The following is a 13,177-nucleotide window of genomic DNA, read 5'->3' as shown; positions in this document are numbered from 1 at the left end:
AAAACATAAGCAAGAACCACTCAATCTCCCCTGCCCCCCCCCCCTTCTGACCCAATGCCCCTCTTTTTAGGCGTACGCTAACGGGTTACTACCATTGACCATTAAATTTATTGAAGTGAACTTTGGACAATTTGAACACGACAACAATTATCTGCATAAACATGTGACTGAAATTAACCCTTTGTTGCGATGTTCATCATGTCAACAGTTTGTCCATGGGGTTATTTTTGTAAACAAACCGCAACATTTTATAACGGTGATCTTTTGCTCATGAATATTTATGACACACCTTGGAAAACATGGTACGTCACGATATTCAACTCTGACCTCTCCATAGCCCGATTCCCTTTGCTTTCCACTCGTGACGCGGGCCTGGCTTCAAAACGTAACATCGTCATAGCACATTTCGGCCTGGTTAAGCCACAAATAAATGTAGTTTGCCAATTTTTTAAGCTGTAAAAGCCACTTCAATAACCCAGGAGCGATGTCAGGCCCAGCACCGTCGCGCCAGATGAGCGGAACGAAGGAAATTCCCACGAGGAAAGTGTTGGTGGCGGACCCCAACCAAATGCCCGCTGATTACAGCACAACGCCAGGCGGCACGGTCTTTGGAACGACCCCCGGAGGTAAAATTAAAAACAAACAAAACCCCAAAACAAAGTCATGCACCTCCCCGTTTTCTTTTACTTATTTACACACCAGAACATGCTTTAGCAATAAAACGAATACTTTCTTTATGAGGTCTTGTTAAAACTGTCAGTTTTCTGTTGACGCAAGAAACGTAAATAATGCTTTTAAAAATGGCAAATTTGTTGTGGCTGTGCTGTGTGTATGTTTTGATATTGTCTGTGTATCACGCGTGCACGTTGTGCATTGCCCATTTTGAACAGTGGAGGTTTATGGGCGGTTGTCTAGTGTGTACCCTAGCTAGCGTTGAATGCACCGCATGATGATGAAATCACATCTTGTTGTGTAAATGTATGCATGTATATGCTCATTCTGGAGCAATTTCATCCCCTCAAATTAAGGAAAGCATCAACTTTTAAATTTGACAATTTCAATTTGTATTTTTAAAATTTTCTTGAATTTGAAATGTGTAGATGATGGGATATACAACTTATTTAATTATTAATAATTATGAAGACAGTCTGGTCTGCTACACTGTGCTAGTATTTAGTAGTCTAGGCAATAATTACAAATGCAAGGGCAAGCTAAGGGCTTAAATAATATTATTATTATTATTTAGACTTTGTAACTAAATATCCCATTAGTAACATAAAGAAAATATTGCTGATGAAAAGTGATAAAACTTTTCCCTGAGTAAAAAAAAACATTGTGCAACTAGTATACAACTAGTGTGAATGCCATTTATTTGTTTTTGTAGGCATTTGCTAATTGCTTTGGTATGTGGTCTAGGTAGAGTCAATATCTTTTGTGAAGCAATCTTAACCCTCCGCCGAGGAGGGTTAGGTTATCTCAACTAGCATAACTGGATTTTAAAACTGAAATAAGAGTTGAAACTCATTGAAGAATGGCGAACAAGGTCGCTCAACAAAGTAACAATTTCGCAAAATATTGATTTGTGTTGTTTTGTACGCATTTTTCCACAGGAACTCGCATAATTTATGAACGTCAGTTTCTACTGAATTTGCGAGACTCGCCATTGGCCAGGACACCTCCGGTCAATCTTCCCATCATCCCAGGGGTCACGGTCAAAGGTGATGCTGGGGTCAAGACTAACGGTCAAGTTGCCCCAAGTAACAACAAAGAAGTAGCAGCTGGTGGTAAATATTGAATGTTTGAAATTTATTTAACTATTTTTTCGTTTGCAAGTCTGCCCGAACAGTCACTAAAAGCCACTCATGGTAAAGAGCTATGTAGAAAAGAAATCAAGATAAAAATTGGGAATGGGCACCTACATTGGAAAATATTAAAGTTGATGGGAATCAAAGGCAGGGGTGCAAAACCAAGACCGGGGACATAGGCGTGTATTTCCTCCAGGGACGGCAGTTCATTCATTCAGTTGATGCGAAGCATCGGATGATATCCCTCCAAACACGTTGGTCTTCCATTGCTGTACGTAGCTCTTCCGACCCAGTCCAGAGTCCCGGCACAAGGTGTCCACATAGGTGGTTTGTGGTCTACCTCGGGAACAGTGACCTTGAGTAGGGGCCAAAAGCACAAGCTTGCTCGCTGCCAGCTCATCATGTCTGAGACAGTGACCTGCTAGTCTCAGCCTTCTTGCCCTAATCTTGGTGTTAACTCTCGGTAGCCCACCGTAGAGCTCCAGGTTTGTGACATGCCTCTCCCAATCTGTTTAACAGAGCGAAGCATTCTCGTATAGCAGCCGTCCAGTCTCTTCTCTAGACTGCAGTTAGTGTGAATAATTTCAGTCAAATTCTGTTCATATAAAATTTAAGGGAAAAATAAATTGATATTTAAAGATCTACAATTGTTGGAGTGAGTCAGCAAATATTGGTGAACACTTTGTTTTTCTTTTATCCAGCTGATGCAGAAGAGCCCCAGTTTGAGATGGACATCTGAGACCGTCGTTGACCTGGTGCGTTTAATTCATCAGGTAGTCTACCGCCCTCGTGTGGGGGAATCAATGGCCAGTCAGGTTTGGCCATAACTAGAGAAAAAGAAAAAAAATTACGAAAAAACAATCGCAGAACAGGAACATGTAAACCAAAATAAGATGGTGCAATAACGCAAGCAACGAGTTACTTCTCAAAAGACGGCATCTGTATCGGCAAGAATGCATAGCAAGTTCAAGTAACTCAAGATGTGTTTTGTTTATTTTATTTTTTTCTCTCTCTTCAAAAAGTGTTGGCAAAGCAACTTGGACTGCCATTTGGGCAGATTTAATGTCCTAAGGCATGTTCGGACAATGTTTGTGGTCTCGGATTTGTCGTTGTTTTGCTTGGTAAATTCCAAGGACAAGGGAAACTATAGTAGCTCAACTTGTACCCAAAGAATTCTTCCATTTTCTGTTGCATCATTTTTCGACACGGCAATGTGCATTCACGATGTGTACTCCTCATCTTGTAAATGGTGAAATCTTCAACGTAATTCAACCAAAATCTCATAAATAGAAAGGGTCTAAATATTTTGTGCATTGTTTTTATTTCTCCCTTTGCTGCACTTGCAAGACAGCTCTGGAAAGATTCATTACTATTTTTCTGATCAAAAGTCTTGATGCGTCACAATGAAAAATGGAAATAAATGAAGGGTTTAACTGCAATAATCTAGCATGCCATTTTGGGGTCAAAACAGAAAGAAATGTTTATTGCAGCTAGATGATTGCACTTGTATTTCAAAGTATAGTGGGAGACTTTTGGGACGCTTGGTGGCAGCAGACTTACCAGGTAAAATTGATTGTTCTTGGTAATGTGCGCATGCTCAGGACTACGTAAACAATGGACATTTACCTGGTAATTTACCTGCTGCCACCTAGCGTTGCAAAGTCTCCCATTCAATTCAATTCTGAACGGAGTGGTTACGTCTCTTATCCAACCGTAAGAAATCCAAACATTTCTGTGGTCTTAGAAATACAAAATGTCATTAAGACCCAGGGATGTTTATTGCTAGTTAAGCTCAATCACTTTGAATTCATGCAAAGGTTGTAACAGCTGTTTTTTTTTTTTTTTTAATTTTGTGTGGCAAATTCACAACCTTGGAGAAGTTTTTGACTGAGGATCCAAAAAGTGTCTTCCCTTACGAAAAATCACAAAAGTAAAAGGCAACTGAATAATTTTGGAATCCCTTCTTAAGTGCTAAAACTTAAAAGACGAATTAGCTGTTTTCAAATTGCTTACCAACCAAAAGGTATGTGGAAAGTAGTTAGTCTCATGAGATCTCAACCCATAGCAGAATCTTTCTCAAATGCTAAACTATCGGCCTTCGAGAACGGCTCTGCTAGGGTTGAAACATCGGGCCATTAACAGTTTGATGCAAGATTGAGAGATGGCACCTGTATCCTCTACAAGAATTTCACTGGAAAACAAAATAAACAAATTACAACAACAAAAGTTGATGGCCTGCTGATTGCAACATGTTCTAGTGGATCTTCAACAGGTTTTTGTACTCATCTGGGGGCAACTAATCAATAAAATTAAATTTTGGAATATTTGTTGGATTTTGAAGAAATGATATTTTGGCCGTGTATTATGAAAAAATTGTTAATCAACTCACTGGCCACATTCAAAATTTCACGAGTTTCTTTGAAATAATATTTAAACTAGGATACAAAATATATCCATCTTTGGAAAATTCTCAGGATTTAAATTATTATTGTTTTGCCCCAAGGAAATATGCAACAAAAAACCTGAAATTAATTTTTGTTCCCGCAATTGCTGTAAAGAACCAGCCAATATTAGCAGAGGTTTAACAAATTAAAACTCTTGAGAGTAGAGTGCCCTGCCCAAAAAAACCCACTTTAAATCAGACCTTGTGTCCCTTAAACTCTTGAAATGTTTTCAAATTCTCTATTATTGGGAGGGTATACCTTAGGTAATTGCTCCCATGAAAAAATTACCATAAAAACTTACCTATAAATTAGAAACACTGCAGCTGTTCATAATGACAAATGTTTTCCACTATTTCCCTTCAAAGGAATATGGCTTTCAGAGAGATGGATTCAAAGATATTTCAATCTGAGAGATTGTGTATACTAATGTATTATTCTCTGTCCACTGTTTGAGGTGTCCCAAAAATGCCACCACCTTTTGAAATGAAAGGTTCACAGGTTAGTTGTACATGCCTTGATTTATATAGGATTAAAACAATCGAGCAGTTCTAAAGAACTGCCGTCGATTTCACAAAGAGTTAGGACTCGTCTTATAACTCGAGTTATAACTCGAGTAACTCGAGTAACTCGTCGCAACTTGGGATTGATCTTAAGGTCTGCATGCTACAGTGCAGGGTTGGGACTCGTCCTATGTCCTAAGATTAGTCTTAAGTTAGGAAGAGGTTTGAGAAATCGACGGTTGTATTTTGCCTCAAACAGAATGGTGGAAAACATTTGTCATAAATTTGTTAAACTACCATGGAAGGTGGCGTATTCATTTCAGCATTACAATTAGAAATACACCTTGTTGTGGACACTGCGTTATCGTTGTCCACTATCTATGCATTGCTGTTTGATTGGTCTCGTCTTACACAATTGTGTCTTTGCTTTGCTTTTAATTCTCAACATTCGTTGAAGTTATTTGAGAGAAAAAGCTATGTATACACTTGACCTCCCTGACCCCGAGGGCTTTTTGTTCCATCGATGATAATAAATATAATCATGTCTAGATAAATTAATTTATTTTGCATTAAACACATTTTTACAAAAGGGCTCCGATTTGTTCAAATTGTTAAAAAGGTATTCCCGTTTTCTTGGAAACAAACCCCCTCTATTGAAATGCATCAACAATATTGAAAAACCATTATATGGTTTGTGTACTTTATTTTATGGTTGATTTACTTACTAATTGATGTAAATAAAATTGTTTTTTTTATTTGGTCATCGATTCAACCCTTTTTCAGATCTTTCTCTCTTTTTTTTTTCTTCATCTGAAGTTGCTGTATGATAGTGACACTTTATCCCCAAAATACTCAATAAAGAAAGAACGGGTACATAAACTTTCAAAGTGTCCTCTAAGATTCTTTAACCTCGGTTTGTACTGTTGCGGGTCCCAGGGCTCAAACTTGACTCTGGCCAGTGGTTATATTGCATGACTTGCAATCACTAGGTTGTGGGTTTGAATCCTAGCAAGCTAACCACTGATTTCAGAATGAATAGAGTTTAGTATTGATTTGTGCAATTAATCAAGGATGTTAAACCAATGTTTGTCTGAGAGAGATTGGCTGTTGCCACCTTGGTGTTTAGATCCCCTTGTGAGGGTTTGCTGAGATCTCTTGACACCGGGGAAGATCAGGCCAAAACTCATGACTGACATGTTGGGTGGTTTCCTTGTGGTTTTCAATTGATTAATAGCCACTGTTTAACTGAAATTATGTGTGACAAAATAATGTTGAATTTGAGTCTGGTATTTATACATTGAGTATCAAAGAGTACTCGCATAACAAACAAATGAAATAGATCTTCTAGTTAAAAGAAAAGAGTCACTTTGTAATTTATTTTCTTCCTCCATGTGTGTGTGGGGGGGGGGGGGTTAAAATATCAAATATCTAGTGAAAAGTAGAGTTTGACAAGGGGAGAATAATTATTTGACAAGGGATTTGAACCAAATATCGTTGTTCTTGGTGCAGTTCACCTAAATTTTTGTTTCCGCACAAAACATTGGTAAGGATACTGCCATGCAATGTCGTCTTTGAGCGTAAAAGGGCATTTTTAACTGTTCAAAAGGGTACTGCGGTTGGTAAATCTTGAAGTCTATGGGAATCCTTTGAAGGGGTTTGAAGGGGTTCAAAGAGGCCAAGACTAGGGCAACAGAGGTCATTGCCCAAGTTCATGGTTTAATGCATGGAGGTAGAACTGTGTATGTATTCCAGTTCTTGGGAGGCCGACCAACTAAACTACGCTTTGCTTCAATCATAGAGCAAGGACAAACTGGGAATATGGCCACCCGTAAAACGAACAATGACACATTATTCCCAAATGAAAATAACACAAATCGATTGTTGCAACATAACCACACCACAGCACTCATGCACCATGTGCTTTTTAACTTCATGATAATTAATTCCACCAAAAGAGGGCGTTGTTCACGTGAGTCGACAACGCGTGCGCTGCACGCCTGGAGTAAAAAATCACAAACTACACAAAAGTAACAGAAACACTAAATCAGATTTGGACTTCGGTAGGCCTATTCCCTAGAAATAGAATAATGAAGTCGGGCGTGTAATACACTCTCGTGTAGGTGGTCGGTGTCTGTGAACACATTCAGAATGTTGAGGGTGGTGAATTTAATTATTTGTAAATAAATTGTAACAAATTTGCAGCGTAGACGTGAAAGCCTCCATAGCTCAGTGGTTAGAGCACTGGTCTTGTAAACCAGGGGTCGTGAGTTCAACTCTCACTGGGGGCTACCTTTTTTTTTTTTTTTTTCTTAAAAAAAATAGCATTTCAACGGCATTTCTTTCTAGATTATTACACGAACTAACAGACGAGTATGAAATAGGGACTTCTTTCCCACAAAAATGTAAATTATTCAATCAGAAGGCCTTTTTCATAGCCACCCCAGCCGGTAGCTAAGTGATCTGCTGGTACTGTTTATCCTCGATATTGAAATTATACTATCGAATTATTTGATCCAGTAAAATGTAGGAATTTTGGGGACAGTTGTATCAGAACTGAAGAAATATCAACCTCAAGCAATAGATAAGAGACTGGAATGCTTATTTAAACAGAAGAGTTGATTAAAAAGACGATTTCCATGCAGATTAAAAATAAATCGATAATGAATATTTACAGTATCGACTAGTGCCAATATATTCGGTCTGCGCATAGGCCATACACCACATGCATGCGCTGATATGTAATGAAAGGTAACATCCGGGACATGTTCAACTAAAATCCAGTATGGCGGGCGACGTGTAGTACTAATTACAATTGTTACCATCAAAAGACACCGCAAATATACCATCTTTTACAGTTTATGTCTCGTTATAAATTTCTAGAAGAGTACTCATGTAAGTTGACTAACAGAAAATGCAGAATGGTGGGCAGAAAAAGGTTGCAGTCATCCGAAAAGATGGTAAAATTGGCGAGACTCCGAAGGTCCATCCAGCCGCAGTGACTGCACTGGAGAGATTAGAAAAGGCGCAGTTGCTCGCACCATTTCAGCAGGATTTAATTTCTGATTTATCTGGGAGCGAAGAAGGAGAAGTTTCAGAAGTAAGTGAACGAATATTTAGAACACAGTGTGGTCAGGGTATTGTGCTCTTTAACAAATAAATTTATGTCCCTTTTGGAGACGAAAATGTGATATTTTATCTGTGAATATTTTAACTTTGAAAATTGAATTCGTTTCTATCATCTATGCTCAGTCACACACTCAACAAAACACAGATCACACTACAATTACCGAGTCTAAAATCTGAGTTTAAAAAAAGTTACATGTATATTGTGGTGTTCTGAAAAAGTCAGTTTCTTTACACTAGGAGCGTTTACAATTGAACACACGTATATTTCTGCATTTTCACTTTTAAATTCTTCGACAACAAATTGACACAAAATTCCTACTATCCTAGTATTGTTCCTAAAGACCTAATCAAATGATGGGATTCTTTATTACAGTCGACACTTGATATAAAGAAAACTGTAGTTCTGCTTATTAAATAAAGGGTACATTCCGAAGTCCCAAATCTCATTTTCTTCTCTGTGTTTCGTTGTTTTGATGTACTTATTCCTTGTTAGAACTAAGTGACTTGGCCGGCCATTGGGGGGATTGGGTGAGTCCCAGCAACCGCTGATGAGACTAGCTAGAGTCAGCTGTACGAGTATCTGATTCTGATGCAACTTATGTGATAATTTGTTAATAAACCTTTAAAAACATGTCATCAATAATTAGTCAGCAATAAGCCGCAGTGCCATGTTTTTTACTCGGATAGAAATGTAGCACTAGTGCCACTTTGACAAACGAGAGATGAGGGAGAGGAACAATTATCAGTATCCTGATATGAATATTATGTCTTTGTTTTGGTCGAATCATTATGAGTGAAAAAGTGGTGGTCGACCTCAGGACGATTGTGTTTTCAAGAGAACTGTGTGAAAGTTTAATCGTTTTTTTTTTTGCCATTCAATAGCCATTAGGGCCTACAGAAAAAATATGTGATGGGAAATGGTATGCAAGATTTTCTAAGATAGTGTTCTGATTCAGTTGATATTAATACCTGGATGGATGTGTAAATTTGTATACTATTCGTGACATACTTGCTTCATTTTCGCTATCTGTAGGTATCTTTCACAGGTGACAATGTGCCAGAAAAAAGGTGTAAGGTTCTACGCCCTTCTTAGGGGCGAACAAAGTACTTTTCTCCAAGAACAAAAGGAATTGCCCCAAGGACATGTTTTCCGTTCCAATGCAGAATGTAATCTTCCTATGATGACTTTTGGATGGCAGAAAACCAATCAAACTTTCACACTCAGTCGTCATGAAACACAGTGTTGCATATTCATTGCTTGCCCTTTCTACGATAACTTTTTGTTAGGGTCTCCTTCAACGCACACGACTGTTTTATAACTTGACAATACAGGCAATCCTGGAGACATAAACTTCTTCAAAAGAGCTCATTTACAAGTAGACACAATCACACCCGCAACTCAGCACCGCACAGGCAGTTAGGAAACCTTTAATTGCTCTCTTGAATGTTAAACACACTCATATTCCTTACAAAATAAAGACTTATCCCACTTGAGCTGATCCCAACTATAGTTGAGCTGATAACAACTATTCACATGAGTCTTGAGTAGTGTGATCCCTTTGCAGCACAAATTTGGCTAAACTGGGATGGGTGCAGCGTGGCGTCACAGCCGTAAGGTGCAAGTGAAGAAAGAAAATAGACAAAGTGCAGACAAATGCACAAGAAGTTGACAAAATCCAACCAAAATTTGGGTGCAGGTTAAAAAGCTTGACTAGGAGATTTAGAGGAGCCTGGAACCAACCGGTAGCCTCATCACTAACATGTAGTGTTACTACAAACCAAATACATTGATACCTCCCCATATCCCATATAAGTGAGCTGCTCACAACTATGATTGAGCTGATCCGAAACAGAGTTGGGTTGATTCCAACTATAGTAGAGCTGACCCAATCTAGTTTGGCCAACCCCAAGTATAGTTTATTAGCTGATCCTAACAATAGTTGGGCTGATCCAAACTATAGTAGAGCTGATCCAATCTATAGTTGGGCCGATCCCAACTATAGCTGAGCTGATCCCAACTATAGTTGGGCTGATCCAAACTATAGTAGAGCTGATCCAATCTATAGTTGGGCCGATCCCAACTATAGCTGAGCTGATCCCAACTATAGTTGGGCTGATCCAAACTATAGTAGAGCTGATCCAATCTATAGTTGGGCCGATCCCAACTATAGCTGAGCTGATCCCAACTATAGTAGAGCTGATCCCAACTATAGTTGGGCCGATCCCAACTATAGCTGAGCTGATCCCAACTATAGTTGGGCTGATCCAAACTATAGTAGAGCTGATCCAATCTATAGTTGGGCTGATCCAAACTATAGTAGAGCTGATCCAATCTATAGTTGGGCCGATCCCAACTATAGCTGAGCTGATCCCAAACAAGTTGGGCCGATCCCAACTCTAGTCGAGCTGATCCCAACTGTAGTCAAGCTGATCCAAATAATAATTACTACAATTAGATGTCATTTACACATAAGAGGCACTCCTGTCATGGTTAGTGAATTATTTATTTGTATCATCATGCACACTGTCTGAGGAAAGACAACAAAATGTGCCGTACAGTGGGCCCCCTGCACACAGTACAATATACATGCTTTTAAATGGCATAGCATTGAAGTCAGGGCAGGGATTTTTGTTTGTGCAGGTGCAAGTATATTCTTGTACATTTTGTGAAGTACATGATGAATGTCTCACACTGTACTGAAAGTCTACCTAGATGCACATTCTGAATAGTGTATTTACCGTAGAAAGCGTAGGCTCTCAATCACAGTCCATGGGTGATGCCACTTTTCCCAGTTAAAGGGAGACACGCTTTATAAACCATAAATGTACGCGACAATCGATGAAGACAACAAGGCTCTGACCAGAAAGAAGTCCTGGACTACATGTCAGCCCTAGAATTTCATCTCCTAAAAAGGACAAGGCTATTTTATTTTGGCAATGGGCACTTCCATTGTAAAATTTTAATGTCAATGGGAAACGTTTGAAGGGGCACCAAGGCCAAGACCAGGGGGCAACGGAGCCCATGGCATACATGACCTGTGAGTAATTCCAGGCCTAATGTTTAGTACATACATGATACAAAACTTGCATTGGGTCATTTACAGTTTCCAATATTTTCCAAGTCATCTTAAGAGTGAAATAGGGGCGTGGGGGGGGGGGGGGGAGAGACATAGAGCTCACGTTAGAAACCAAGGCGAACTTCTGAAAATGTTACATAATAGAGCAAGGTCTTTGACCCTTAACATGAAGGCAGTCATGAAACAAGATCTGGGCCCAATTACGTACATATTGTAGAGCTGCAAAACTACAAAAGGTAGTTAAGCACATCAAAACTATAGATGCTTACCGAAATAAGGTTACCAGCCAAACTACCATGCCACATGTACAATTTGTGACTGGTATCCTGCTTATTTCTGCTCAGCAGACAATTTGTAATATTTGTTTACTTGAGCAACTCTATAAAATTGGGTCCTCCTGTTTTCATTGGGGTGCACTAACCTTTGACACCCACCAACAATTAAAAAATGTGTGAATTAAGAGCGTAATTGCTGGCACCAGTCTCTGCATGATCTCTGCAAGAGGTTATAAGCCTTCCCAAGCACACTTCCTGTTCCCAGAGAGCAAGGTGGAAGGTCTCTACTCTCTGGCACACTTAACATACCCAAGGTTGATTATGTGGACAATAAACACACCAGTCACCCACATGTGCTTGTTTTACCAAAACCGTTGGTCGAACAAAATAAACATGCACTACTGCTCATCTTGCAGCCAAGTGTATAACAGTAAAGGCCATTTTAAAGGTAGGCTTGTAGATTGTGTTTTGTCAATGTCATTCATTCATTCAAATGGCTTCCACCGGACGTTTGTGATGGCTTTCCAATTATTCCTGTCCAGCATGCAATTGCCTTATGTCCTCAGTCATAAGTCAGTCTGTCAATGTAAAAATGATGATTTATAGGTAAATTTATCAATCTAGATACTTAGTAAAAGTCACCTGTGAAGCTTTCTTCAGCTACATTCAGTATCCAGTTGCTGAGAAAACAGCACAAAAATGTTGAGGTGTTTTCTGAACACTGTGGAATCCATCCATGGTAAGGGAGGTGACAGCGGGTACCAACCACATCTCTGGCCACAGCCTTTGCAAATGAGACCAACCCTCAGAATACTGAAGAAGAACAAAACAAATTGTGCATGAATTTTTGAGTATTTCTCACTCTATGAACCTAGTCTACCTCCATGCATGCGCCAAGCTTTTAAGCCATTGTATAAAAGCTTGGTACACGTAGGTTCAAATATGTCGAAATGTTTGTTTTGTTAAATGAATTTTAAGTCATTCTTAAATTAAACATGAACGATTTATGGGATTATTTCTCCTGCATGGAAAATTTTCTCTTAATTTTTTTTTGGGGCAATATATCTAAAAAAATGTGACGCAAATTTTCAGATGTTAGTTTTATTTTGTGCGTACAATGTAAGAACTACATACATTTATATAGGATTAAAACAATCAAATGTTTCAAAAACCAAAGGTATACTTTGCCTTTAAAGGGTCTATGTACTTTTTGTAGGACAAAAAACACAATGTCCACAGATTTACATTAATTTTACACAGTTTGAAGATAATGTAAAGCTTCCCTGAAAATATTACATGCTGAGGTGCTGTAGTTTTTGAGAATTGAGAAAAACAATGTCATGAAAATAATTTTCTTCTCATGAGACGAAAATTATTTTAAGCATTTGCAGACGTATTTTCATGACATTGTTAAACTCATTTCTCAAAAACTACAGCACCTCAGTAAGTAATGTTTGAAGGGAAGCTTTCCACTATCATTATCTTCAAACCCTATAAGTTTGATGTAAATCTATGAACATTTTGAAAAGGTAACCAAATCCTTCAAGATGTACATGTTGTACCAGTTTAGGGGTGATAATTGCTGTATGCACAGATCGAGGCTGGGGTGTTGCAGTAATCATCATGTAGTATTCATGAATGAATGCTAGCAGTATGAGTCATGTACTCATGGCTAGCTATGTTTACCAGTCATGTTGACTTCCTGCACTGTGCTGCACATGGCATTATAATAAACAATGCTCTGTGCACCAGTGATCTGTTGACCATAGGCATTGGGATTATTGACCATGAACTTATCAACCAACAACACATGGCTCAAGGGAGTGTTGACCTTTGGTCATTGACAAGATCCAAAACTCATTGAAGTGAAATTATAATTTGTTTTAAAAGGTTTCTTAATAGCTTATTTTGGTGTTTAAATTGATTGAAGACAACCCTAGTCTTGCTTAG

The 13,177-nt window shown here is 38.7% G+C and overlaps 2 protein-coding genes and 1 non-coding gene across 4 annotated transcripts in view; all 3 read left to right on the top strand.

Moving 5' to 3' along the window:
- Positions 1–351: 351 nt before the first annotated feature.
- On the top strand, positions 352–5,628 carry LOC139953090 (eukaryotic translation initiation factor 4E-binding protein 2-like). The gene is made up of 3 exons (XM_071952496.1): positions 352–626; positions 1,611–1,784; positions 2,507–5,628. The coding sequence occupies exons 1-3, from the start codon at positions 485–487 to the stop codon at positions 2,542–2,544; spliced, it is 354 nt and encodes a 117-aa protein (XP_071808597.1). The 5' UTR covers positions 352–484; the 3' UTR covers positions 2,545–5,628.
- A 1,336-nt stretch (positions 5,629–6,964) lies between these two features.
- Trnat-ugu (transfer RNA threonine (anticodon UGU)) lies at positions 6,965–7,037 on the top strand. The gene has a single exon. It is a non-coding gene; the product is annotated as a tRNA-Thr (tRNA).
- A 491-nt stretch (positions 7,038–7,528) lies between these two features.
- The window catches only part of LOC139952880 (ankyrin repeat domain-containing protein 17-like), a 30,545-nt gene continuing 24,896 nt past the window's right edge, over positions 7,529–13,177 (top strand). For both annotated transcript variants that reach the window (XM_071952156.1, XM_071952155.1), the window contains exon 1: positions 7,529–7,846. In XM_071952156.1, the coding sequence (XP_071808257.1) occupies positions 7,661–7,846 (186 nt within the window). In that variant the 5' untranslated portion in view covers positions 7,529–7,660. The remainder of the gene's footprint in view (positions 7,847–13,177) is intronic.

Source organism: Asterias amurensis, chromosome 21 (genome assembly GCF_032118995.1).
Source record: "Asterias amurensis chromosome 21, ASM3211899v1".
NCBI lineage: Eukaryota > Metazoa > Echinodermata > Asteroidea > Forcipulatida > Asteriidae > Asterias > Asterias amurensis.
Note: the sequence above shows the minus strand (reverse complement) of the source record. Positions and strands in the feature narration are given on the sequence as shown.

What these genes read in the sequence shown, in the direction of transcription:
- LOC139953090 (XM_071952496.1), top strand. Translation starts at nt 485, where the DNA reads ATGTCAGGCCCAGCACCGTCGCGCCAGATGAGCGGAACGAAGGAAATT. An exon ending in CTTTGGAACGACCCCCGGAG is followed by an intron (nt 627 to 1,610) that starts GTAAAATTAAAA and finishes ATTTTTCCACAG; the next exon opens with GAACTCGCATAATTTATGAA. An exon ending in CAAAGAAGTAGCAGCTGGTG is followed by an intron (nt 1,785 to 2,506) that starts GTAAATATTGAA and finishes TCTTTTATCCAG; the next exon opens with CTGATGCAGAAGAGCCCCAG.